This window comes from Camelus ferus, chromosome 1, assembly GCF_009834535.1.
Source record: "Camelus ferus isolate YT-003-E chromosome 1, BCGSAC_Cfer_1.0, whole genome shotgun sequence".
Lineage (NCBI taxonomy): Eukaryota > Metazoa > Chordata > Mammalia > Artiodactyla > Camelidae > Camelus > Camelus ferus.
Window position 1 is genome coordinate 2,128,202 of NC_045696.1, and position 24,630 is coordinate 2,152,831.

Sequence of the window (24,630 nt, forward strand, 5' to 3'; positions counted from 1 at the left end):
GATGGAGGAGGAAACACATTTTACGTGGACTTTTCTCTAATCATTGTATCTAAAGGACGTGATTTAAAATATTTTTTCTTAAAAATCAGATATTCCATAAAATAGTACAGTGAGCAAAGCATTCACTTAATAGAACACACCATTATCATCATCATCATATTATTATTATTACTATCGACAACCACTTCTGAGTACCGACAGGACACCAGGAGCTCTGCTCTGTAAGTCGCACCTGGCACCTCATCTAACTCTCAGGCACCTCGGGGTGGCGCTACTATTGTTCCCAAAGCCCAGAGGAAAGGTAACTTGTCCGTGAGTGCTGGAGCTCCGACTTAAGCCCAACACGCCGACTCCAAGGCTCTGTGGAAGGTTTCAGAGGAAGCTTCAAAACGCAGAAGTAACTGAGCAAACTCGGGCCTGGTCCGGCCATAAAGGGACCTTAAACTTACATATGTCAAGCACAGTCACTCTCATCCACATTACTCTTTACAGAAAGTTTAGGTGGATTTCTTCATCTTCCTGTCGGACTCCGATTCTCCCGTGCGCCGTGGACTGACGGGAAACCACACGCTGCATCCACGGAATAGGGGAGAGGCGACTGCGGGCACACAGCCAGCCCGCGGCCGTGGCCAGCATCACGCCCACCATGGCCAGGCACCCCGGAAGGGTGGTCTTAGATCAGAAAGGACGGCTCCCAGGCTCAGGAAGGTGGCCAGACAGCCTGTCCTTTGTGAGCTGGACACCAACCCCTCCGCTTTCGGAGGGGACCAGCCCTGGAAGACAGAGGCTGGGGAACGCTGACAGGCAGGCAGCCCGGTGTTTAGAGAGGCTCCAAGCCTGACCGCCTGGGCCCATCTCCCCGGTTACAGGAAGGGGCCGACAGTGGCTTCCTCACAGGGCTGCCGGGAGCGCGGAGTGGGGACCAGAACATGAAGTTAACACCTGAGAACCAGGGGGCCAGGGCTGGTTACCCTCCCCAAGAGCGTCCCCACCAGCCCAGGTGGAAGTGTGGGGACACACAGCTCTGTCCCACAGGCTGGGGTCCCAGCTTCCTCTTCAGCACAAGGCGTGGCTGGGCGAAGGCTGTCTCTCGGACACCCCCACACTTCTGGGCCCGACGGCCAATTGGAGGAGGGGCCCTAAGGGGGCCAGTGAGGAGGAATGAAGTGCAGACAGACAGACAGAAAGACGCAGGTGGTTGTTCTCAGCATCCTGGAGGGGGCGCCAGCAGAGGCCCACCTGCGGGAGGCGGCCTTTCCACGCAGCGCTCTCCCGCCAGCTGCCAGCGCCCGCGGGGCGGCGGCTCAGCCTTTCTAGACACACTGGCCTCCCGGTGGACGGATGTGCTGCCGCAGACGAAGCTGGTCTGCTCACAGCCGGTCTGGGGACTATTTCAAATTAGGAGTTTTGCTGGTTGGCTCCTGGGTCCAGCACTAATTTTTTTGTGACTTCTTTTCATTCAAACACGGGCTTGTCCTTGCACACATGTGAGCAAGCCGTTCTCTGCACACTTCGACCAATGATTTTTGGAAAAAACTCAAAATCTGCCTGTCGGTAGTAACCTTCTGGGCAGTGCTGCCCACAGATTCTACACACTGACGCGGTCTTGACGGACAGCTGAGAGGCGACATCTGCTTCCCCGGTGAGAAGGGCAGAACCTTGGCTGGGTCAGCAGGGAGCCAGGGCCCAAGCCGGGAGGCCTGGCTCCACGTCTGTGCCCTTCACATGGCACGGAGGCTCCTCAGCCCGAGGACGACAGGGTCACACCAGAAATGGGCTCAGGGTGGGCAGCGTAAGGTGCCAGGCATCACAGACTGAGGAAGGCGTGGCCGCAGACTTGAGCACAAAGCAGTGGCCCAGGGCCACCTAGACAGAGCTGTGACTCCCGCGCTCACCATGAGCCATGCAGTTGGGGAAGGGCTTCCACCAGCTCAACTCGGGCTCACATGTTTGAGAAATAAGCAAGTGAGAACCTCCCCAAATCCGCTACCTCCTGGGGGCAACTCCCACAGCGCGGGGGTGTTCCTCCCAGACAGACAGGGGATTTTACATAAATCTTAATTTCTACCTCAAGTTTTCTTATTTTTATGCTTTTCCCCCCTACTTTCTTGTCTTAAAAAAATGAACTTGTCTTTGCTTTTTTTTAATATACTCTTTTTAAAGTATGGTCAGTTTATAATGTGTCAATTTCTGGTGTGTAGCTTTAAAAATCCACCTTTTCTAATCGTTTGGAAGTTCTGTTTGACTTCTCTGTCCTCTTCCCTACACGCAGTTAACAAAGCCTGGCGGTGAGATCCCCGCTCTGTTCCCAACAGACACGAGAAAGACAGTCTAACTGTGACCGTGCCGTTCCGGGTACACGGGCTGCGGGTGTCAGCCCCGTGCACTTGCAGCCTCGCAAACTGGGCATCGTTACTGCTGGTAAGACTGTTTAGACTCACCTGCTAACCAGTGTCTCTGGTGCCGGACCCTGTAACTCAGACCCGACTTTGAGGATGGCTTCTGTTCTCACTGAAGAACACGCTTTACGGAAACGTCAGGTGAAGGCGGGCGGGCAGTGATCAGCTCCCTTTCTGTTTCCTTCGGACTGTTCCTCTGTCTCCTCGGGAAGCTCCCTCTACTGGACGTAGAGTTCTGGGCTGGGCTGCCGCAGCCCAGGGCCCCGGGCTCTAGCCACGTCCGCAGGGGCTCCGTCCGCCTTCAGAGGTGTTCCAGCTTTCCCTTCTGGGGGTTTGTAAGATCTTCTTTTTGCCTCTGATGGTCTGTGATTTCTCTATGATGGGCAGAAGGGTGGATTTCTGTTTATCCAGCCTGCCTGGTGCCCACGTGTCTCCCAGAGCAACAGGATCGTGTGTTTCATCCACCCAGGGAAGTTCTCAGCCACCATCTCCTCCAGTGAGAACTTCTCCTTACTCTCCCTGCTGGGCCAGGGGTCCAAGATGGCTTCACAGACCTGCATCCTCTCCTCACACCTTTAACTCAGATTTTATACTTTTCATCTGGTCGCTCACTCTGCAGCAGTCTGATGACTTCTTCACATTTATGTCTGGTTTACCTACTCTCTCGTTAGCTGCATCTAATCTGTTGTAAAATCCAATCACTAGGTTTTTTTACTTCAAAAAACATTATAATTACAATTTTTATTCACCGAAGTTCTATTTGGCTGTTCTTCAAATCTGGTCACCTGGGCTGTCTTTTGTCTGTCTGTTGCTGTATGTTTGTTGTTCTTGAGCTCACATATGGTTTGCCTTCATCTGTGTGGCTCCTCAGGCCTGAATTACAGACACTTCCCCCCAGGGCATACTTCTGTTGGCCTCTGCTGACCCACGGGAACTGCTAGCTTCTCACTTCAGCCGTCTCTCAGGATTCTGTTTTGTTTGTGTTTTTAATTGAAGTACAGTTGATTTACAATGATGTTAGTTTCAGGTGTACAGCACAGTGATTCAGTCATACATACATACATTTCTTTTCCAGATTCTTTTCCATTATAATTTATTACAAGATATTGAATATAGTTCCCTATGCTGTACAGTAGGACCTTGTTGTTTATTTTCCATATAGTAGTTTGTATCTCTGAATCCTAAACTCCTAATTTATCCTCCTTTTCCCCTCTGATAACCATAAGTTTGTTTTCTATGTCTGTGAGTTGGTTTCTGTTTTGTAAATAAGTTCGTTTGTGTCATTTTTAAGATTCCACATGTAAGTGATGTCATATGGTATTTTTCTTTCTCTTTGTGACTTACCTCACTTAGTGTGATGATCTCCAGGTCCATCCATGTTGCTGCAAATGGCATTATTTCATTCTTTTTTATGGCTAAGTATTATTCCATTGTATAAATACACATCTTCTTTATCCACTTATCTGTCAACAGACATTTACGCTGCTTCCATGTCCTGGCTGTATGTATAATTTTTCAATTATAGTTTTTTCCCGGACATATGCCTAGGAGTGGGATTGCTGGATCATATGTAACTCTATTTTTAGTTCTTCAAGGAACTTCCATACTGTTTTCCATAATGGCTGCACCAATTTACAGTCTCACCAGCAGTGTGGGAGGGCTCCCTGTTCTCCACACCCTCTCCAGCATTTATCATTTGTAGACTTTTTGATGACAGCCATTCTGACCAGCGTGAGGTGATACCTCATTGTAGTTCTGATTTGTATTTCTCTGACAGTGACATTGAGCATCTTTTCATGTGCTCAGGATCCTGGTTTAGACTCAGCCCCTTTCTTGCAGCTGCCCAGGAATTTGGCTGTTTTGCAGTGTTTTACCTTCGTAAGACTGCTGGAAGTGGAGTCGACAGCTTTCATTAACTAGTATTTGCCCTTCTGCTATGCATTCCTCTCCCCAGTGACACCCATGAGTAACTCATCTGTATATTTTATATGGTAGGATTTCTGACTCTCCCTCTGACACACGCAGAAAAAAGGTAGCCCATTATTTAGTAAAAAATCACCTGGGAATTGAAACGACTGCCCTTCTAAGGTGAGAAGCCAGGGAGGGGCTGCTGTCCCTTCCCAGGGGGGCCGCATGCACTTGGGCTCAGTCACCCCCACAGCCGCCACAGCTGCCATCTACCTGCTCCTGCACTAGGCAGGGTGACGGGGTGACGGGGCGATGGCGTCAGGTGCACAGAGTCACTGCTGCCCGTGCGACATCAAATGTGTGTTACTTTCTCTTTATTGTAAAAGAAACGTGCTCTTCTGCTAAGATCTTCTGCTAAACAGCACACCCTGAATAAGCAGTGTCCCACCTTCCTCGGCTCCCCGGAGGCACGTTTTCTGCTCATCCTGCAGCGTTTTCCTGTGCAGGTGCAGCCACAGCACACACACGTCTTCAACAAGCAAGGAAATAGTAGCAACTATGCACTTGGTGCTACAGATTCCTTTTTCACTTAAACATGTGTCTTGAGGGTGGTCCTCTCCCAGTAATGAGAGATCACCCTTGTTGCTCTGGACGGTTGTGCAGGATTCCATCCAATGGACAGAGTGGAGCTGGTCTCCATTCATGGGCATTTAGGCTGCTGCCAAGTTCTGTGCTAATATCAAAATGATAAAGCGAGACTACCTGTGCACATGTGTACTTCTGCAGGTATCTTTCTAGGTTACATTTTTATTTTGTGGAAAAATTGGGTCAAAAAATAGACCCGTTTTAAATTGCTGATCACTCCTGACCAAAGCTGCCGACCAAAGATGTGCCTTGTCACCCAGACCCACAGTGTGAGCATCCACCGTCGTCAGCAGTGGGTGTTGCTACCAGGCTTTTAAGTCTCCGTCCATCTGACGGGCAAAGACTGATTGTATATGTACAAACGCACACACATCACAAGTGCATACAGGTGACACCTGTACACGTCTGAACACATGTATTTAAGAGACGGGTGAGAGTCTTCTTCTTTCAGAGAAGGATGCTGAAATATTTACACGTGAAGTGACAGGCCACACGAGGGTGGCCTCACAGTGCTCCGGAGCCAGGGAGGCTGGGGGGTCGAGGGGATACGAGACTGGCCACGTCCTGGCAGTGGTTAGGGCTTGGTAGCCATGAGCTCAGCTTACTATTGTTTGTTTTCAAACATCCCAAGTTCTAAGGAGTCAACCTCAGTGTCCCGAGCTCCTGGTCAGGGAGTGAGAGGTGGCCCACTGCCCTCCGTCACCGCAGCAGGAGTGAATATCCAGCCCCGGGGGCCCTGCACACAGGAGCATCAGACTGGTCTGCACAGGGGTCAGGGGTCCTCCAGCAGAAAGGGCCCCCCCCCAGCCACCCGCCCCCCCCCCCCGCCGCGCGTCCCCGCCGCACTCACGGCTCCAGAGTGAGTAGGCGAGGCGGCAGTTGAGCCGGCGGTACAGCTGCTTGTTCACGGGCCAGAGGATGAGTGTGCAGAGCTGGACGAAGTTGATGACCAGCCCGCTGACCACAAAGACGAAGCCGATGAGGAGGTGCACGACGAACTGGGTCTTCAGGAAGGCGAGCAGGCCCATGGCCACAGCTCAGTAGCGCGTGCAAGGTCCCTCACTGAGAACGGCCGTCCTGGAAGGAGAAGCAGTGGTCAGGGAGTGCCTGGGACCCCAGGAAGAGGGGGTGCAGGCGGAGGAGAAACCCACGGTCCTCAAGCCAGAGCCAGACCTGTGCGGCCTGTGAGCCAGCAGCTCACCTGCAACATCCTCTGCATCTGTCCCGTCTACAGTGGCACACGGTAGACAGGTGAGCGGACACACACCATTCACACGGGCGTCATGTGCACACGCACACACCATGCCACACCATATACACATACGCCACACCACACACACACATCACATACACACATACACCAGACACACACACACACACTCCCATGCATACAAGAAAGGAAGAAAGAAAAGACTAGCAGAAATGTACACAAATATTAATAGTGATTGTCTCCAGGTAAAGGCATTATGGGTAATTTTTCTTTTCTTTTTTAGCATCTTATTTAAAAGATCAAACCAGCACACCAAATCTCTATAAAAACACTTCAACAACAACAACAAAAAAACACTTCAACGAATGTCTTTTAACCCCCGAGCCGTTGTGCACTTTCTTAGCCGAAAACCTTTCATTTTGGCCTCTGACGCAGAAGCGGGGACCCCAGGACTTAGCCAGCCTCTCCCTTCTCCTCAACACCGGTTTCCTGGCTTCAAAGGCAAAGCCAGAAGCTGGCCTTGCCTGGCGGTGCCTGCCCTGTGCGCTGCCCTGAGCCCCTTGTGTGGACAGAAGCAGGCGGGCAGTGGGGGTCATGCCCCGGCACCATCGAGCAGGCCTGGTGACATCCCAGTGGCCGCCCGCCACCAGCCCCACCCTGGGTCCTTGGGAGAGGTGACCACACGCTCTCCTTGGTGCTGCAGGGGGAGCGGGCTCTGGAGGCTTCCAGGTGCGCCACACCGAGCACACGGTGGCACGAGGGACCTGGCTGCCCCCCACCCGAGGTGCCCGTGCCCGGAGAGGCCCAACTGTGCCAGCAACAAGGCCAGTGACTCCCGGGGCTGAGTTGTAGGCAGGACGCCCCCTGCCTGCCCCAGGCCCCAGCGGCCATGGAAGGAGGATGCCCTGGAGGACATGGGAGGGGCTGAGACCCGGCCTGGGCCTGGGAGCCTCCGGGAGGCAGCCCTTCAGACGGGATGCACGTGAGGTGTCTCTGCCGCTACACGGTGGGTCACAAGAGCGTCAACGCAGAAAGCGAACCATTACTCTGGTGAGTCAGCTGACTGGGCGCCCACCCGGGATGCAGCACCGCAGGGGCCACTCCCAAGCCCCCCAGGCCCCGGCACCCTGTCGCCGCCCCTCTTCGACGGGCGAGCAAGGGAAGCCCAGAGGCTAAGTGGCTTGTTCAGGGCCACACAGCACAGAGTGGGAGGGCTGGACTCCGATTCCGGTGAGGAGACCCGAGTCCACACTCCTTTGCGGGCCCTCCGTGGGCGGGGACCCTCTGTAAACAGAGTGTCACACACGTCAGCCAGGTCCGGCCGAGGCCCGCTTCCTTCTGGGACTAGAGACAATGGCTTTGACCAGACCTGACGATGCCGCCCGGCCTCTGGCCCCCGACCTGCACCTGGCAGGCTCTCTGCACCCCCGCACCATTCCACGTCAGGCACAGGGCTTCACCAGGTAGGCCACAATTACCAGGGTCCCCAGAAAGCCAGCTCAAGGATTGGCCCATCAGCTGTGACGTTGTTAGAAGCAGATTCCATCATTAGGGCACCAGGTACAAGACTGACAGAGAGCCAGCTTCATCGAGGCCAGATCCACACACGCGCACAGAGGGACGACCGCTGCCCCAGCTAGACAAAGCAGCTCCACCGCCCCTGCCCAGTCCACGCCCCCGCCCCCCGCCCCCCGCAGCACCTCTCAGCTTTCTGATGGCAGATCCGTCTTCCTTTCCTAGAGGGGCACAGAAGCAGGGGCACGTGGGGTCTGCCCCACGGGCCCAGCACGGAGCCGAGGCCCAGCCGCACAGCGCGCTCTCCCGTGACACGGGCGTGGGGTCCAGCGGGGCTAATGTGAGCCCTGGCAAGGGCTCCTGGCCTGGTGTGGGCTGGCCGGGGCCCAGAAGCTCAGTTCTGACCGCCAGCCTTCTTCATGACCCAGTCAGGTTCACTACCTGCTGGTCCAGGAGCAAGCGGGAGCCAAGCCTGACAGGACTCCTTCACGGGTGGCCTTGGCCCTTGGCGGTATATCTCTGCTGGAGCAAATGCTCCCACGTTACCTGGGGCCATAATGACCTGCTGTCTGCTCCAGGCGGTGACAGGCAGGTTGAGATGGAAGATGAACATCTGGGCAGACCCTGCCGCTGTCTGCCGACCCCCCCCCCACCAACCAACCCCTGCCCCAGGCGCGAGCCTGGCGGGGGCTCCTGGCTGCGGCCGTCCTCCCTGCTGCGGACCACCTGCCGGGGTTGTCAGTCCACCCTCCATGCCCAGAGGTGGGTGTGACTTCACTGCTCCCTGGGGCAGACTCCTTCCCAAGGGACGCCAGCGGCTGCAGTCCAGGGCCCCTCCCACCTGCCCTCCCCCACAGAGCACCCAGAGTCCATCATCTGCTTGGACATGGCTGTCACTTGGCCCCCTACGTCTGGTGCAGTGGGGTCTGCCTACTGTGATAACACATCAGTCGCACGCGCTAACTGGGAGGCCCTTCACCAATGGCAGGCCAACCAGCACCCCTGCAGAGGGCGGTGGTAGGAAGACGCCCCGCTCCCCCCCACTCTCCCCAGCTCCCTCAAGGCCTGCAGACCCGCAGGTGGGAAAGCATTGGCTCAGAGCCCTCAAGAGCACTGGCTTGTGTACACCCCTTCAAAAAAGTATTTTTAAATTATGTATCACCAGACAATTTTAAGTTGATTTCTATATTTTTAAACCCAAGTTTAAATATGCAAGGGGTATAAATTCTGGCATTTCGGGAAGTTTTACTTTTCAAATATACAGATCTTTCTTGACTTACAATGGGACTACATCTGGATAAACTCATTACAAGTTGAAAATATTGTAAAGTTGAAATGCATTTAACATGAGTCCCAGAGAGGATGGGAGGCCCGGGAGCCCCAGCTGGACCCTCCTCCCAGCTCTGGTTCTGACACTGTCCCTCCAGGGGCTTCTGCTGCAAACTCTGAGCCCATGGATCCTGTTGCCACGTTGCTGGGGGCTCAGGGCCGGGGGTGAGGGAAGAGCTGGGACCCGAGCCCCGTGGAATCACTGACCATCACCCCTGTGCCGGGCGTGGCTCTGCCCTGGCTGCTCCCAGCCTTAACTCGAGCACTTCTTGTTAGGGGTGAACTGTGCTCCCTCAAAAGGGTATGTTGGGGTCCAGTACCTCGGAGTGAGGCCTCCACAATGGGGTCAAGTTCAGCGGGGCCGTCAGGGCGGCTCTGCTCCAACCTGCCCGGCCTCCTTGTGAGAAGGGGTGAGGATGCAGACCTGCAGGGAGGGAGGGCCCCATGAGGACACAGAGGCGGCGGCACCCGCAAGTGGACACGTGCACCCCCCTCAGAAGGACCGGCCCTGCCGACACCCCGGTCTCAGGCGTCCGGCCCCCAGGGCTGAGAGAAGCAATGTCTGTGTAAGCCCCCAGCCTGTGGGGCCGAGGCACGGCCCCTGGAGGATGAGCACACCTCTCACCAAGATACAGGCCTTGCTCCCGGGTCCCGCAACCCTGGATGTGCACAGGCCCCCCCAGCCACGTCCCGCCGCCCGAGACCCGGGGCCTGCCACGACCCTGGCCCAGCCTCGCCCTGCTCAAGGGCGGGCTCCTCAGCCCCTGCCCGGCCTCAGGGCCCACTGCCAGACGCCCGCAGGACTCGCTCTCCCTGGCATTGGTCCCTTTGTCCCTCTTCCTCAAAAACTAGCCTCCAGTCAGATACTCTGACCTTCAGATCTCCTTCCCAGGCACCCCTCATCTTTGCCAAAACCCCACCCTTCCAAGAGTCTTTCCATAGAAACGGAAGTTGAGGTTGAGGGCCTGCCATCCTCCCCACACCCAGAGTGGCGGCCAGGCCCCTCTGTTCCTTCGTTCCAGGTAGAGAAGGCCACGGCCCTCTGCACGTGGAAGACTGCTGCCTCACTGACACACAGGGCCCGTATCAGTCCCCCCAGCCTCCGCCGACGGGGTCTAATCATACACCTCGGGGAGCAGCGCCCGACCTGGGCTGCCCCCTCAGCCTGCAACAGCAGGCCCTGCCCCACAGCCGGGCGTCCGAACCTGCACTGGAGCAGGAACTGGCCAGCCCTGGGGACACTGCTTCAGTGGACCTGCTGCCCTGGTTCCTGAGACCCAAGGCCAAGGCATGGTCACTGACAGCAACTCCAGGACCAGTCACCCCTCGGAGCTGCGGTCACAGCCGGCAGCTCACCCTGCCCTGTCGGAGCGTGTCTCCTGAGCAACTGCCCTTGTGCACACAGTGCCGGTGAAGGGAGAAGACACTACATATGCCGAAAGTGCTCGCTTCGGATGTTCCAGCTGGGAAGTCTGGGTTAGGATTAAAAAGAAGTGTTCAGTTACATGTGACCCAAACTCAAAGTCCATAATGCAGGAAAACCGAGGAATGGATGTCGCCTTCCTTCCTTCCTTCCTTCCTTCCTTCCCCTCCTCTGCCTCGCTCACCGACCTACCTGTCCATCCACCCACCCACCCATCCATTCACCCTTCCTTCCACCTACCCACCCACCCACCTTGCCCATCCAACCACCCACTCATCCTCTTTCCACCCACCCACTCACCCCTTTCCATCCACCTGCCCAGCGATCCGCTCACTCATCCATCCATCCATCCACCCATCCACCCACCCATCCACCCATCCATCCACCCACCCACCCATCCATCCATCCACCCATCCATCCATCCACCCATCCATCCATCCATCCACCATCCATCCACCATCATCCATCCACCCATCCATCCACCCATCCATCCACCCACCCATCCATCCATCCATCCACCCATCCATCCACCCATCCGTCCATCCACCCATCCATCCACCCATCCATCCACCCACCCGTCCATCCATCCACCCATCCACCCATCCATCCACCCACCCATCCATGCACCCACCCATCCATCCATCCATCCACCCACCCATCCACCCATCCCATATTTGAGTGTCTACGTGTGCAGCAAGCAGAGCTGACCTGGTCTGCTAGGAGGCAGCAGAGCGGCAAGGCTGTGCTGGCTGGCTGCACTGGGGGAACATACTGGGACAAGCCCTAGGTTTCTGTTCTGCTGTGGATAGTTTTGCTGTTGCTGAGCCAGGAGATACTGGAGGAGAAAGTCTGTGAACAGGACTGACTATTGGGAACATAGGGCAGTAGAGACATAATCTTATCTCAAGCATTTTAAAAGCATCTTAAGATAATTCAGGTGTCAATGGCTCCTGTTCAGAACACAGCCAAGAACGGGAACAAGCCCCCAGCACTCCCTGAGCAGCCAGCTGGGGTCAGGGGGCAAGCACACCTCACACGGTAGCGTTCTCAGCTCCTAGACAGGTTCTTCCTCACTCTTGCTTTCAACACAGCTCGGACAAGCGGGACTGGGTGGTCTCCTGGCTCACAGCCAATCTGAAGCGCCAGATGAGAAAAGTCAGGGTGGGGGGCGCTGGAGGCAGACATCCTGCTGACGCAGCCTGAGGACAGAGGCAAGCCCGGGACCTGAGGCTGCGCCACCACGGGGCATCGGGCGTGGGGGCAGCTCTGCAGACCCAGTGCCCGCGGTGACATCACGGGTGAGAACATAATGCAGTGATTGTTGTCCCGCCAACCTCACCCGGCGCCGACGGTGCGCCATGCTCACCGGTGCTGGAGACGGCGGGGAGCCGGGAAGGTATTCCCATGAGTCGAAGAAAAATTTTAGAGTAGACACACACAGTCCTATCTGGAGGTTTAAAGAGTCTAGCGTCAGTTCTTGGGTAAATTCACTTACAGGGACTATCTCAGCTTTCAGTAAGGTTGAAAAATATGATGTATTTTTGTGCTAATAATGATCCATTGCTGGTCCGACCTCAACAGCGTTTGAAGTTGCCAAGACGTCTGAGAAGCGACAACGGGGAGTAAGAGCATCACCGTTCACCGCGGGTGGGTTTGTGTTACATAAACCCAGGGGCATCCACTGCAACTGAAATGCTGCTATAAACAGTAAGAGATTCCAGTACTGTTGAAAGGAGTAAAATTGATAGAATTTACAGGAGTCAATATTCTAATAATGTTCAATGAGTGGTTCCACCTGAAGTAATTAGGAGGGGCTAAGACAATAGAAAGATTTCTTTCTTTCTGACTTAATGGATCCAGGTCACTGGCCCCAGATGGTCACTTGGGACAGCGGAGGAGTTCAGGAAGCCGGGCAGTGAGGACGTGGGGGCCCCCAGCAGCCTGGCAGCTGGCCCCTGGGGTCACCTGGGGACGACTGACTGTCCTGTGCGTTTGTCTTAAGGCCAGCCTGCACTTCAGCTGCGTCACACATGGTGACAATAAACAGAACACGAAGTCGACCTAAAACCACTGCTGGGCTCATGAAGCTCTTCTGGCGTTAACCTCTCTCAACCGCCATGAAATGCCCATCAGAACGGCCCCTCCAGGCCTCCCTCACAAAACCCCCTCATAGGAGAGTCCTGCTCAACCTCTGGGAGGGGAGGGGACCCCCAGCCCCAGACCTAAGCCAGAGAGGTAGTAACTCCACGCCCAGTTTGAGCGACCGATGCAGGGTAGGCACGTGGCCCAGTCCCAGGCACTGGGCCACCCAGGGCTCCCAGGAGGCGTCTGCTTCCCTAACACCCAGGACAAATCCCCCTGGCACAGCCCCTCACTCTTCTGCCTCCTTGAGTGAGGAAGGGGCGTCTGCGGCAGCCCCCTTAGAAGCGTGGAGGGACCCACACTGCGAGCAGAGGGGGAAGACCCCGGGTCCTTGTGGGCATCGGTGTGTGGCTGAAACCACGCCAGCAACTGCCCCTCAAGAGGCCGGGGGGACCAGAGCTCACCATTTCTATCCCCTGGGCCCATCAGTTCTGTTCCTCTCACTCCCGTGGGCCTGGTGCCCAACACACGGCTGCTCCATCTAAGTTCGCTACACGGATGCTCAGATTTACTACATACACTTGTGATCATGGTGGCGTGCCTTCCTAATCTCGTGCCACTCCCACATGCGTGTGGCCGTCTCCGTGCAAAGCTTCCTGAAAGAGCAGCGTGACAGGACAGCCCGTGCAGCCCTTGGCCGGACGGTCTCATGGGGACTCTCCAGACCCTGCCAAGCTCCCCTCAGGCCAGTGGGGTAGGGCTGGGGACTGCACAGGCTGGAGGGAGAAAGGACTCAGCAGAGGAAGCTGCCCGTCCTTGCAGCCCCCACCAGGGACGGCCGGGGCAAGGCCCCAGCCAGCAAAGGTCAGGCAAGGAACTGGCTGCCCGGGCCAAAGGGCGGGGGTCACACACGGCCTGCACCCACCCTGACCGCAGGCTGCTGGAGGAGTCATGTGTATCAAAGGGTCCCTGGGTCCCAGACCACCTCTGAAGGAGGTCAGAACCCCGCCTCGCCACTGCCAGTTGCTACGAGAAAGCCTGGGAACCACAGGCCAAGGACAGGGGTGGTGAAGTGGCACCGTTTCCCCGGGGAGGAGGGTCTGCTTCCACCGTGGAAATGGAGCACCCTGGTGGGAGGGAGGGCCGGCGGGCAAGCCGACAGGGCAGGCGGACCCTCAGAGACGAGGGCCCCACTGCCCACATGCCCCAGTTCTCTGAGCTCCAGAATCTTTTGTCCTTCCAAGGTGGTGGTGATGGTTTTACTGGCCTGAGCAGCAGTGACCCTTGTGGTGGGGGTGGGAGGGATGGGAAGGGCTTCCAGGGACCGGTGACAAGCCTCCGGGCCCGAGGACTCAGCGGGCACCCCTCACACTGGGGCGGCGGCCAGTGGCACACACAGGCAGGCACACGTGCGCACACATGCACACGCCCCCACACGACAGGCGCGACTAAGTTGCCTCGGATGTAGTTTTGTGACAATGATCCGCCCTCTATAATAGTGACATTTTACTTAGAGAAACAGGTGGATGTTTGCTTTCTAAATATTCAATAAACTGGCTGTTAATGGACTTTTCAACATGGACAATACACTTCACAACTTAAAATGTCACATTGAGCCCTGGTTTCCCCTTGGGAATGGTTGTCACTCTGGCCCTGCAACAGGATAAAACCAGACAAACTGCAAGCTGACCACTTCTCTTGGCCCCATGGGGGATCTGATATCACAGGACAATTAACAAAAAATCTGGGGTGAGGCGGGTGCCTGCAGTGGTGTGGGATGGAGCCCTCAGCTCCCTATGGCAGACACCGAGGGAGGAGCTGTTCGGAGGAGCTGAGAGCCGGGGGAAACTGCACATCTGGGGAGAGTGTGAGGTCCCACAGCTGCTGGGGGGGGGGGCTCACCCTCCTGCAGGCTTTCTCTCCATGACCCCCACCCCAACCCAGCATGACAGGGACGCCTGGGGGAGCGTGGGGACAGCGTCTCCACCACAAACTCCAGAATCTGTTGGTGTTTAACAGTGCTTTTTAATGAGACACAAACCTCAAAGGATGAACAAGGACATTCATAAAGATTTAAAATGTCACATTTGCCATTAAAGAGGCACCAGAAGTCACATACTTAAAAAATAAGATTTTATGCAAAGTAAAACTACAATGAGGGAGAGAAGCAAGATGGTGGAGTAGAAGGACACTCGTAGCTCACCCTCTCCCACAAATACACCAAAACTCACATCTATGGACCCACTCAGCCAACCAGAGCACCTGCCAAACTCCAACAGAACATCGCCCTCCTCGAAAGACAAAGACACCAAAAATCTGGGAGGAGAAAAGGAAAAAAGAAAGAAAAAAAAAGCAAAACAGTGCGGGACGGGTCCCGCGGGGAGGGAGCGGTAGAGGAGGACTGGCGCTCACTGGCTGGGTCTCTCCTCTCCAACGCAGAGGCCAGCGGGACGGAGGGGGAGCCCCCTGAGGCTCAGATCTGCCCCTGAGCACCCCTTGACCGACAGAACTGAGTTAAATGGGCACAGAGGGTCCCCACGACACCCAGCCCGAGACGCGGGCCGGCAGTGGGGCGGGGCCAGGCCGCCGGAGCCGGGTGGAGGACCGGGGTGGCTGCGCTGAGGCATCCCCAGGGGACTGCAGGGGGCTGCGCGCCATAGCCAGGAGGAGACACGGAGCAGAACAACCTCGGTCCCCCATAAATTGCGAAAAAAGCAAAGCAACACGGCTGGTGTGCCCTGGGGGGAGGGGCGCTGTAGCCTTTGTCTCCTCAGACCCGCGCCGCCATTACCAGCACTTCTCGCAAGAAGAGAGGCGGGGCGCGGCCACGGCCACTGTCTCCTCCTGCGGGGGGGGGGGGGGGGCGGGCCCTGAAGCTGCACCCCGGGGGCTCCGGGGCCTCCTGGGCTGGACTGAGACTTGTTCACAGCCCCAGGCACATTGGATCTTTCTGCCCTGGCACCTCAGAGACCTCGCACCGCCAAGACAAACAAGGAGCTGCGATTTGGCACGGAGCAGGGGCGGGGCCATTCCGCGGTCTTCCCCGAGCCCGCCTTCGGGTCGCTGAAGTAGCGGAGCGACCGGCGCTGGGAGAGGGCGGGTGGTCACCCGCCCTCCTGGCAGGAACGCAGCACCTGACCATGGTGCTGGGAGGGGGCGTGATCCGCCCACCTGCCTCGCCTGAGCACAGCATCTGACTGCGGCATCGGGAGGGGGAGTGACCCGCCTGCCCACCAGGTAAGAGCTCAGCACCTGACCCAGTGTTAGGAGGGGGCGCGATCTGCTAGCCGACAGCCACTGGGAGCAGCACAGATGAGGGCGCCAACAAAGAGCCTCTGGAAACAGCAAGCTGAGTTCATGAAATACTGCGAATACACAAAGATCTCTCAGTAAAATCATTAAGAGCACACTGTCTCCAGGAGAACTAGATAACTGATACTCCTTAAGCCACAGTGCCAGAGAGATATAAGCAATATGGACAAGCAGAGGAACCACTCCCAAATAAAAGATCAAGAGAAATCCCCTGAAAGCACGATCAAGGAAATAGACATTGATGGCCTACTAGATCAAGATTTCGAAAAAGGAGTGATCAGAGTACTGAAGGAACTAAAAGAAATAGTGTTTAGAGATACAAAATATGTCAAAACTGAAATAGAAGCTATAAAGAAGAACCAAGTAGAACTAGTAAACTCATTTGCTGAGATGAGAGCTGACCTAAAGGCTGTACAAAGCAGGCTAGATAATGCAAATGAACAAATAAGTGACCTATTAGGACAACAGAAAGCACCCAATCAGAACAGCTGAGAGAAAAACAAATAAAAGATAATGAAAACAATATAAGGGACATATGGGATAATATAAAGCGTGCCAATCTATGCATAACAGGGGTTCCAGAAGGGGAAGAAAGAACAAAGGGGATTGAAAAGGTATTTGAAGAAATCATGACTGAAAACTTCCCGAACCTAAAGAAGGAATCAGATATCCAAGTGCAGGAGGCTCAGAGTGTCCCAAACAGGAAGAACCCAAACAGACCCACACCAAGACATATTATAATCAAGATGGCCAGAGTCAAGATAAAGAAATGATTCTAAAGGCAGCAAGAGAAAAGCAAAGAGTAAGTTACAAGGGAACCCCCATAAGGCTCTCAGCTGATTTCTCTACACAAACACTACAGGCCAGAAGGGAGTGGCAAGATATATTCAAAGTCCTGAATGAAAAAAAGATGCAGCCTAGGATACTCTATCCAGCAAGGCTATCCTTTAGAATAGAAGGAGAAATAAAGAACTTCACAAACAAGCAAAAACTAAAAGAGTTTAGCAACACTAAACCCATGCTAAAAGAAATATTGACAGGTTTACTCTAAATAGAAAAGAAGCAGGATGCTACAAAAATTAGAAATTCATAACTGGAAAGGAGATAACTGCCATGAATTACAAATAGAATAAACACAAAATTGTAAAAGAAGACATCTAAGTCATTAAGAGTGGGGGAGGGAAGCAAGGAAAACCACTGTGGAAAAGAGTATGGAGATTCCTCAAAAGACTAGGAATAGACTTACCATGTGACCCAGGAATCCCGCTCCTGGGCATAAATCCAGAAGGAACCCTACTTCAAAACGACACCTGCACCCCAATGTTCACAGCAGCACTATTTACAATAGCCAAGACATGGAAGCAGCCTAAATGTCCATCAGCAGATGACTGAATAAAGAAGAGGTGGTATATTTATACAATGGAATACTATTCAGCCACAAAAACCGACAACATAACGCCATTTGCAGCAACATGGATGTTCCTGGAGAATGTCATTCTAAGTGAAGTAAGCCAGAAAGAGAAAGAAAAATACCATATGAGATCGCTCATATGTGGAATCTAAAAGAAAAAAAAAAACATAAATACAAAACAGAAACAGACTCATAGACATAGAATACAAACTTGTGGTTGCCAAGGGGGCAGGGGGTGGGAAGGGACAGACTGGGATTTTAAAATGCAGAATAGATAAACAAGATTATACTGTATAGCACAGGGAAATATATACAAGATCTTATGGTAGCTCACAGTAAAAAAAATAAATGTGACAATGAGTATATATATGTTCATATACAGCTGAAAACTTGTGCTCTACGCTAGAATTTGACACAGCATTGTAAAATGACTATTACTCAATAAAAAAATGTAAAGAGAAAATAAATAAATCAAATAAACACGATCACCAGTTTAAAAACAAAGTCTACAAATAAATGCTGGAGAGGGTGGAGAGAGGAGGCCCTCCCACACTGCTGGGGGGAATGCAAACTGGTGCAGCCACGTGGGGGACAGTATGGAGGTTCCTTAAAAGACTGAAAACAGACGTACCCTATGATTCAGTCATCCCACTCCTGCACATGTAACTGGAGGAAACTCTGATAGACACATACTTCCCAGTGCTCACAGCAGCACTGCATACAACAGCCAAGACATGGAAACAACCTAAATGTCCATCCACAGATGACTGGGTAAAGAAGCTGTGGTGTATGGACACAATGGCATTCTACTCAGCCATAAAAAAGAATAAAATAATGCCATCTGCTGCAACAAGGACCTGGAGATGGTCATACTAAGTGAAGTAAGACAGAAAGACAAATACCATATGGTGTCAATTTATGTGGAATCTAAACTATGACACAAATGAACTTATTTATGAAACAGAAACAGATTCACAGACGTAGAAAACAAGTTTATGGTTACTAAAGGGGATAGGGGTGGGGAGGGATAAATTAGGAGTTTGGGATTAGCAGATTAAAAACTACTATATATAGACTAGATAAACAAGGTCCTGCTGTCCAGCACAGGGAGCCATATTCAATATCTTGTAATAAACCATAGTGGAAAAGAATCTGAAAACGAGTATGTATATATGACTGAACCACCCTGCTGTATACCAGAAACTAACACAACATTGTAAATCAACTACATTTTTTAAAATAGATTTTAAAAAAGGTAGGGATTGAAAATGGAGTAAACTCAATGGGTTTCAAATGCCCACGTCGGCGTCTGTCCAGGGTGGGGGGGTCCCCACCCACTTCGCGGTCCCGGAGCCACCCCGACCCAGGTGTGGCCTGGAAAAGGTCAGACTGCCCCAAGTCAGAGCACGCAGTCCCCTGTCCCTTGGCAGTCTGCCTTATTTGAGCTTCCTATCTGAATACAAACTCAGACCATCTCAGACATACAAACATTTCAAAGTAAAGGATGGTTTCCAAGAACATTAATCAGACCTGTGAAACGTCATGTAGAAAGTGAAGTGAAGGCTGCCACAGGCTTCCCCGAGGTGGCGCACCTGCGACCCCACGAGCTCGTGCCCCCAGGAGGTGAGCCCCGCCCTCCTCCTCACTGACCTCGAGACCCTGGACGAGGAGGGATCAGAGGAGTGCCCAGCACTCCAGAAATCACAGCACAGCAGTGTCTGAGGAACAGACCTTGCTTGTGTTTTTCTGAGGGGACCCAACCTCTTTCTGAGGCCCCTTTCAGACCACCCTGCTCAGGTAGGACAGGCCAGTGGCTGAGGGGGTCAGCTGCCTTCAGGGCAGCCCTAGCCCCGGGCTGGCTGCAGTCCCGCCCCGGCCCGGCCCCAGCCTTAGCGCCCAGCAGAAACTGCACGTGAGCTGAATACGAATCCCACAGGGGAAGTGACCAGTCACACATCTCTCACCAGAAGCCCCAGTACGTAGACAACACACTTACTTCCAAGGATACGAGTTATAACAAAATTTGCTAATATTTAAAAGGCATAAGAGAGAAACATTTTCTGAGTTTAATGGTAACATGGCCAGATAAAGAGTTACCAGGGAATCTGGTGACTTTTACAGACTCGTCCAGCTGTTACAAATAGTTAATACTTAAGCCTGAGGAAGAAGATGGAGCTTTCTGCCTCTTTCTAGCACTGGACTTCTCTCCTCTCTCAATAAACACTCATGAAGCACTGCCGTGGGCATCCAAACTGTTTTCGAGCCCCAAGGGATGAGGAGTGTCCCAGACCGCCTGAGGTCAGGGGGCAGGCTTTACTAGACAGAGGACCAAGAGTCAGAGTAATGCGCTGGGCGGGAGGCAAGAAAATGAAGTTCATGAAACGGCAAAGATTCAGAAGGATTAATTTCACCTACTGATTAATTTCCCATTATGGTGGTGATGATTGTGCAAATTTACATTTTTTAAATTGCTTATTAACTTTTAATTCCTTCTAGTCAGCACAAAACAGCGTAGGAAGCTGGGCAGGGCTGCTGGGAAGTCCTAGCAGAGCTGGGACGCCCGCCCCCGCACCGCGAGGGCGGCCCCGCCCTCCGTCCAGCTCCCTGGAACCGTCTCCCCCACCCCTCCCCCAGCTGCTCTCTCCTTCCCGCCCGGCCTCCTGGCTCCAGGGCAGACGGGAGCACACACACCAATGACAGATCTGCTGACCGCACCAAGAAACAATGCTGCATTCATCCTACACGTTATCTCCATAGTGCATGTGCTGGAACGGCCATCTCACCGTTCAGTGCGTGCTCTTGGGCTGAAACCTTTAGGTCAACAGCAGTGAGTGGGGCACAACAGGCTTTTCTCTAGGATCAGATGCCAGAGCACAATCCAATATGTGGTCACTTTACAAATGTCACAGAATTTGGGCCCTGGGACCAAGAACAGTAAATTTTAATTCCATTGATACTACTACTTTTCTCTGGACCCTTTCCTTCCCCACAAAAAAACAGTGGCTGAAATAAGCTACACTATCAGCAAGAACTCGTTAACTCAAGTTCTTTTTTCACTTTCTTATTGCTTTCTTTGATCTCTGCCTACATCTTTGTAAACAGCCCTTTTACTAAATTCTCCTCCCTTTATGCAGCTTGAATCCCATTTGTTTTCTATCAGGATGCTGACTTATACAAAGAATGAAGACAGAAATTATGATAAACTCAGGATAGGCAGGGGTTCAGAAATTTTAATTTCCACTCATCCTTTATGAAAAGATTACTTGAGGATATTGTCCAGCCAAACAAGAAGGAATCTAATGAAGAGGAAGACATGAGATTTAAGAAAAAGAAGAAATAGCCCCATTAAGAAATTAAAAGAAATGCCAGGATAACAACTTTCTAGATGGCCTGGAAAGAAATTGGTCCAAATAAAACAGGAAACCTTTTAAAGAGAAAGCAGAATTTGTTCAACAAAGATTATAATTAAGGAGCTGACAGTTTTTGCTATTGAAGAAGGAATATGTTTCTTTTCTCAAAAATAAAAAGCAAAGCAATTAAGATTTTCAAGTAATAAAAAATGATATGCAAGGAAATTGTGACCCAAACATAAATCAAATTAACATGGGGCGTGATGTCCCACAATTGGTTTAATGAGGTGCTTAAAACGCCCTCCTTCAAGCAGCAAAAACTTGGATTTCCAGTTCCTTCTTGTGGCATATACAGCAACTAATTTTTAAATTTTTATTGTGAAAAAAACTTTTTATTGTGAATGCTATTTCTGGCCTTCTAATATTTAAAATCAACCTAGAAAGAAGCATGGATATTTTAATTACAATTAAACAACAGAACATGAACATCATAAACCTAAATTATTTTATATAATAGGGGGGTCAAGAGATTTTTTGTCTAAGTCGATCCAACAAAAAGTGGAAATTTAAGTACATTAAAGTTTTGAGGGGGCAGTAAAATAACAAAAAATAACAATACACTGGCAGCACTGGAGAGAAGGTGGGAGGCCTGTGAGTTGACTAAATCCCTAATCCCTGACAGTACCGCCGAGGAGGCCGAGGGTCTGGTCTGTCTTACACACTGACAGCCAAAGGTCTAGGACAGTGCCTGGGGCACGGTAGCTGCTCAGTGAAAATCTGTTGGGGAACTGAGTAAAATTAGTAAATCAAGAAACAGAAGCAGTAGATCTTAGCAATGTTTTCCTAGGGCAGTCTACCCAGGTAATGGAAATATAAGCGAAAATAAACAAATGGGACCTAATTAAACGTATAAGCTTTTGTACTGCAAAAGAAACCATAAGCAAAACAAAAAGACAACCTACGGAATGGGAGAAAATATTTGCAAAAGATGAGACTAACAAGGGCTTAATTTCCAGAACATATGAGCAGCTCATACAACTTAATAAGAAAAAACAAACAACCCAATCCAAAACTGGGCAGCAGACCTAAACAAGCAATTCTCCAATGGAGACGTACGAATGGCCAACAGGCACATGAAAAAATGCTCAATGTCGCTAATTATCAGAGAAATGCAAATCAAAACCATGAGGTATCACCTCTCATCAGCCAGAATGGCCATCATTAAAGAGTCCACAAATGATAAATGCTGGAGAGGGTGTGGAGAAAAGGGAACCCTCCTACACTGCTGGTGGAAATGTAAATTGGTGCAGTCACTGTGGAAAGCAGTATGGAGATTCCTCAAAAGACTAAAAAGAGCTCTCATATGATCCAGCAATCCCACTCCTGAGTATATATCCAGAGGGAACTTTAAGCTGAAAAGATACATGCACCTCAGTGTTCACAGCAGCGCTATTTACAACAGCCAAGACATGGAAGCAACCTAAATGTCCAATGACAGATGACTGGATAAAGAAGTTGTGGGGTATTTATACAATGGAATACTACTCAGCCATAAAAATGATAAAATAATGCCATTTGCAGCAACATGGATGGACCTGGAAATGGTCATACTGAGTGAAGTAAGCCAGAAAGAGAAAGAAAAATACCATATGATATCACTCATATGTGGAATCTAAAAAAGACAAATGAACTTATTTACAAAACAGAAACAGACTCACAGAAAACACACTTATGGTTACCGGGGGGAAGGGGGTAGGAGGGAATAAATTGGGAGTATGAGATTTGCAGATACTGACTGATATATATAAAATAAACAAGTTTCTGCTGCACAGCAAGATAGTCAATATCTTGTAGTGACCTGTAATGAAAACAAATACATGTGTGTACATGTGTGACTGAAGCACTGTGCTGTGCACCAGAAATAGACGCAACATTGTAAACTGACTACACTTCAAAAAAAAAGAGATATTCTTCTATTATCTCCTAAAAAAAAAAAAAAAGAAACAGAAGCACGTGCAAACTATGCAGAACCAGACCCAGGGCTGACTGGACACGGCCACCTCTGAGGACAGCACTACAATGGGGAGGCAGCTGGGAAACCCACTTCCCTGCCGTCCACTCTGTGCTGCAGGAGTTTTTAATTTTTTTTATTTTATTTTTTTAACATTTTTTATTGATTTATAATCATTTTACAATGTTGTGTCAAATTCCAGTGTTCAGCACAATTTTTCAGTTATTCATGGACATATACACACTCATTGTCACATTTTTTTCTCTGTGAGTTATCATAACATTTTGTGTATATTTCCCTGTGCTATACAGTGTAGTCTATTCTACAATTTTGAAATTGCAGGAGTTTTTTTAAACCAGTGCACATTACTATGTTTATAGTTATAAAAACGTCAAAGCATTTACGTGCATGGATCCACGCTGATTATGAAATAACATCTTCAAAGTTGAAAAACAGACCCTTGTGTAACTCTGTCGAGCAAGAATGATCCACAGGTTTCAGTTCGGTTTAATGCATCCGCCCCCCGCCCCTGGGGCCCCGCGCCCACCGCAGTTTTCTCCACCTAGGAGGGGAACGTGTTGGGCCCGAGGCTCAGGACCCTGGATTCTTGTCCCATGTCTGTGGCCTCAGCACGTGACACGATCACTTTGAAATCCAGTTTCTGGTTTGAAGACGTGACTAAGACAACCTTACTACCTACCCGTGGCCTGGGGTGGCTCTGAGGGTTAATAAGAGCATCAACGCCACGGGGCCCCCCTTAATAACTGCTGAGGGCTGAGGGACCCTCATGAGCAGGTTTTACAGGGTACTCGGCAGGTCAGCAAAACAAAGGTGCTGTTTTCCCTACAAATAACAGACACTGGACTCCTGCGCATGTGCAACACGGCACAGTTCAGCTGCTAATCCCAAGAAATGCCTTGCTGCCAGAGGGTCGCACTGTCACATTAGTTGGGGAGGTTCTGTTGCCCCCCTCCCCATGCTGAACAGAACAGACACGCACTCTGAGAGGCTGGGCAGGAAGGAAGCAGTCTGACCGGTTACCTTCCTGAACTATGAGCCCAGGGACGCTTTCAGCGTCTCCTGTCTGCAGCGGCACTAACTCAGACTCACTGCCCCCCCCGACTCTGCACTGGTGAGGTTTTAAATAACATTTACACACACAGGTTTCATTTCAAAGGGTGGGGTTGAAATCTGATTACTGGATATGGTTATAAATCAGTAACATTAAAAACAGCTACTGTTATAATTTTGAACAAGTTTTTGGTGCTAGGGAGGAAAAAAAAAGCAAAAACCCCAGAGCAGTAACTACACTTCAACCAAGATGACAGGGAGGGAAATTTATCAACAAGCCAGGTTTGGGAGGCTGCGGACAGGTGGCACTGGCAGTGCCAACCACACACGTCCACGGCGGGGGGCCTCCGCCGGAGAGCGCGGGATAGAGTGTGAGAAGTAAGACTTCCGCCAGGGCCGCCACTGCGCACCTGCGCACATGGTACACGAGCCACTGGAATGTCTTTTCCTACTGGGTATTTCTTAGTGGCAGGAATTTTGTTTCTTTAAAGAAGAGGAAAATCGTAAGCCAATGCCGCAAACAGCTTCAGCAATAAGGGCAAGGAACCTGCGAAGTATTTAAAACACGAGGAAAGGGCAACACAGCTCTGCCTGTTTCCCCCAAAGGGAGTGACCTTAGCCACGCCTCAGCCCCACGCCTCCCCGCACCCGTGGGGTCCTGGGCAGTGGACACAGCCAGAGTGGAGTCCATCGGGCTGACCCAGCATCTTCTCGTGCACTGTGCTGGGTCCTGGGGCTCTTACCCCTGAATCTGAACCTGATCCTGAGAAAAGCAAGCTTGCGCCCCAGCCACAGTGTCCAGACGTGGTGACCCTGCAGACAGACGTGTAAGGGGCTGAGCTCCCGCCCCCCCTCACCCCGGTCAGAGGTTCTGTGGCACCTCCTGTGGCCCTGCGCTTGGCTGGACCAGACTTCCCTGCGTAAAGAGGCGCTCCCTCACAGGTGGGGTGCCTTCTCCCCAGGG

The 24,630-nt window shown here is 51.8% G+C and overlaps 1 protein-coding gene across 3 annotated transcripts in view; it reads right to left on the reverse strand.

Moving 5' to 3' along the window:
- AGPAT3 (1-acylglycerol-3-phosphate O-acyltransferase 3) overlaps nucleotides 1-24,630 on the reverse strand; it is a 78,807-nt gene that overhangs the window by 13,364 nt on the left and 40,813 nt on the right. For all 3 annotated transcript variants that reach the window (XM_032495796.1, XM_032495719.1, XM_032495860.1), the window contains one exon: nucleotides 5,803-6,029. In XM_032495796.1, coding sequence (XP_032351687.1) covers nucleotides 5,803-5,980 — 178 coding nt within the window. In that variant the 5' untranslated portion in view covers nucleotides 5,981-6,029. The remainder of the gene's footprint in view (nucleotides 1-5,802; nucleotides 6,030-24,630) is intronic.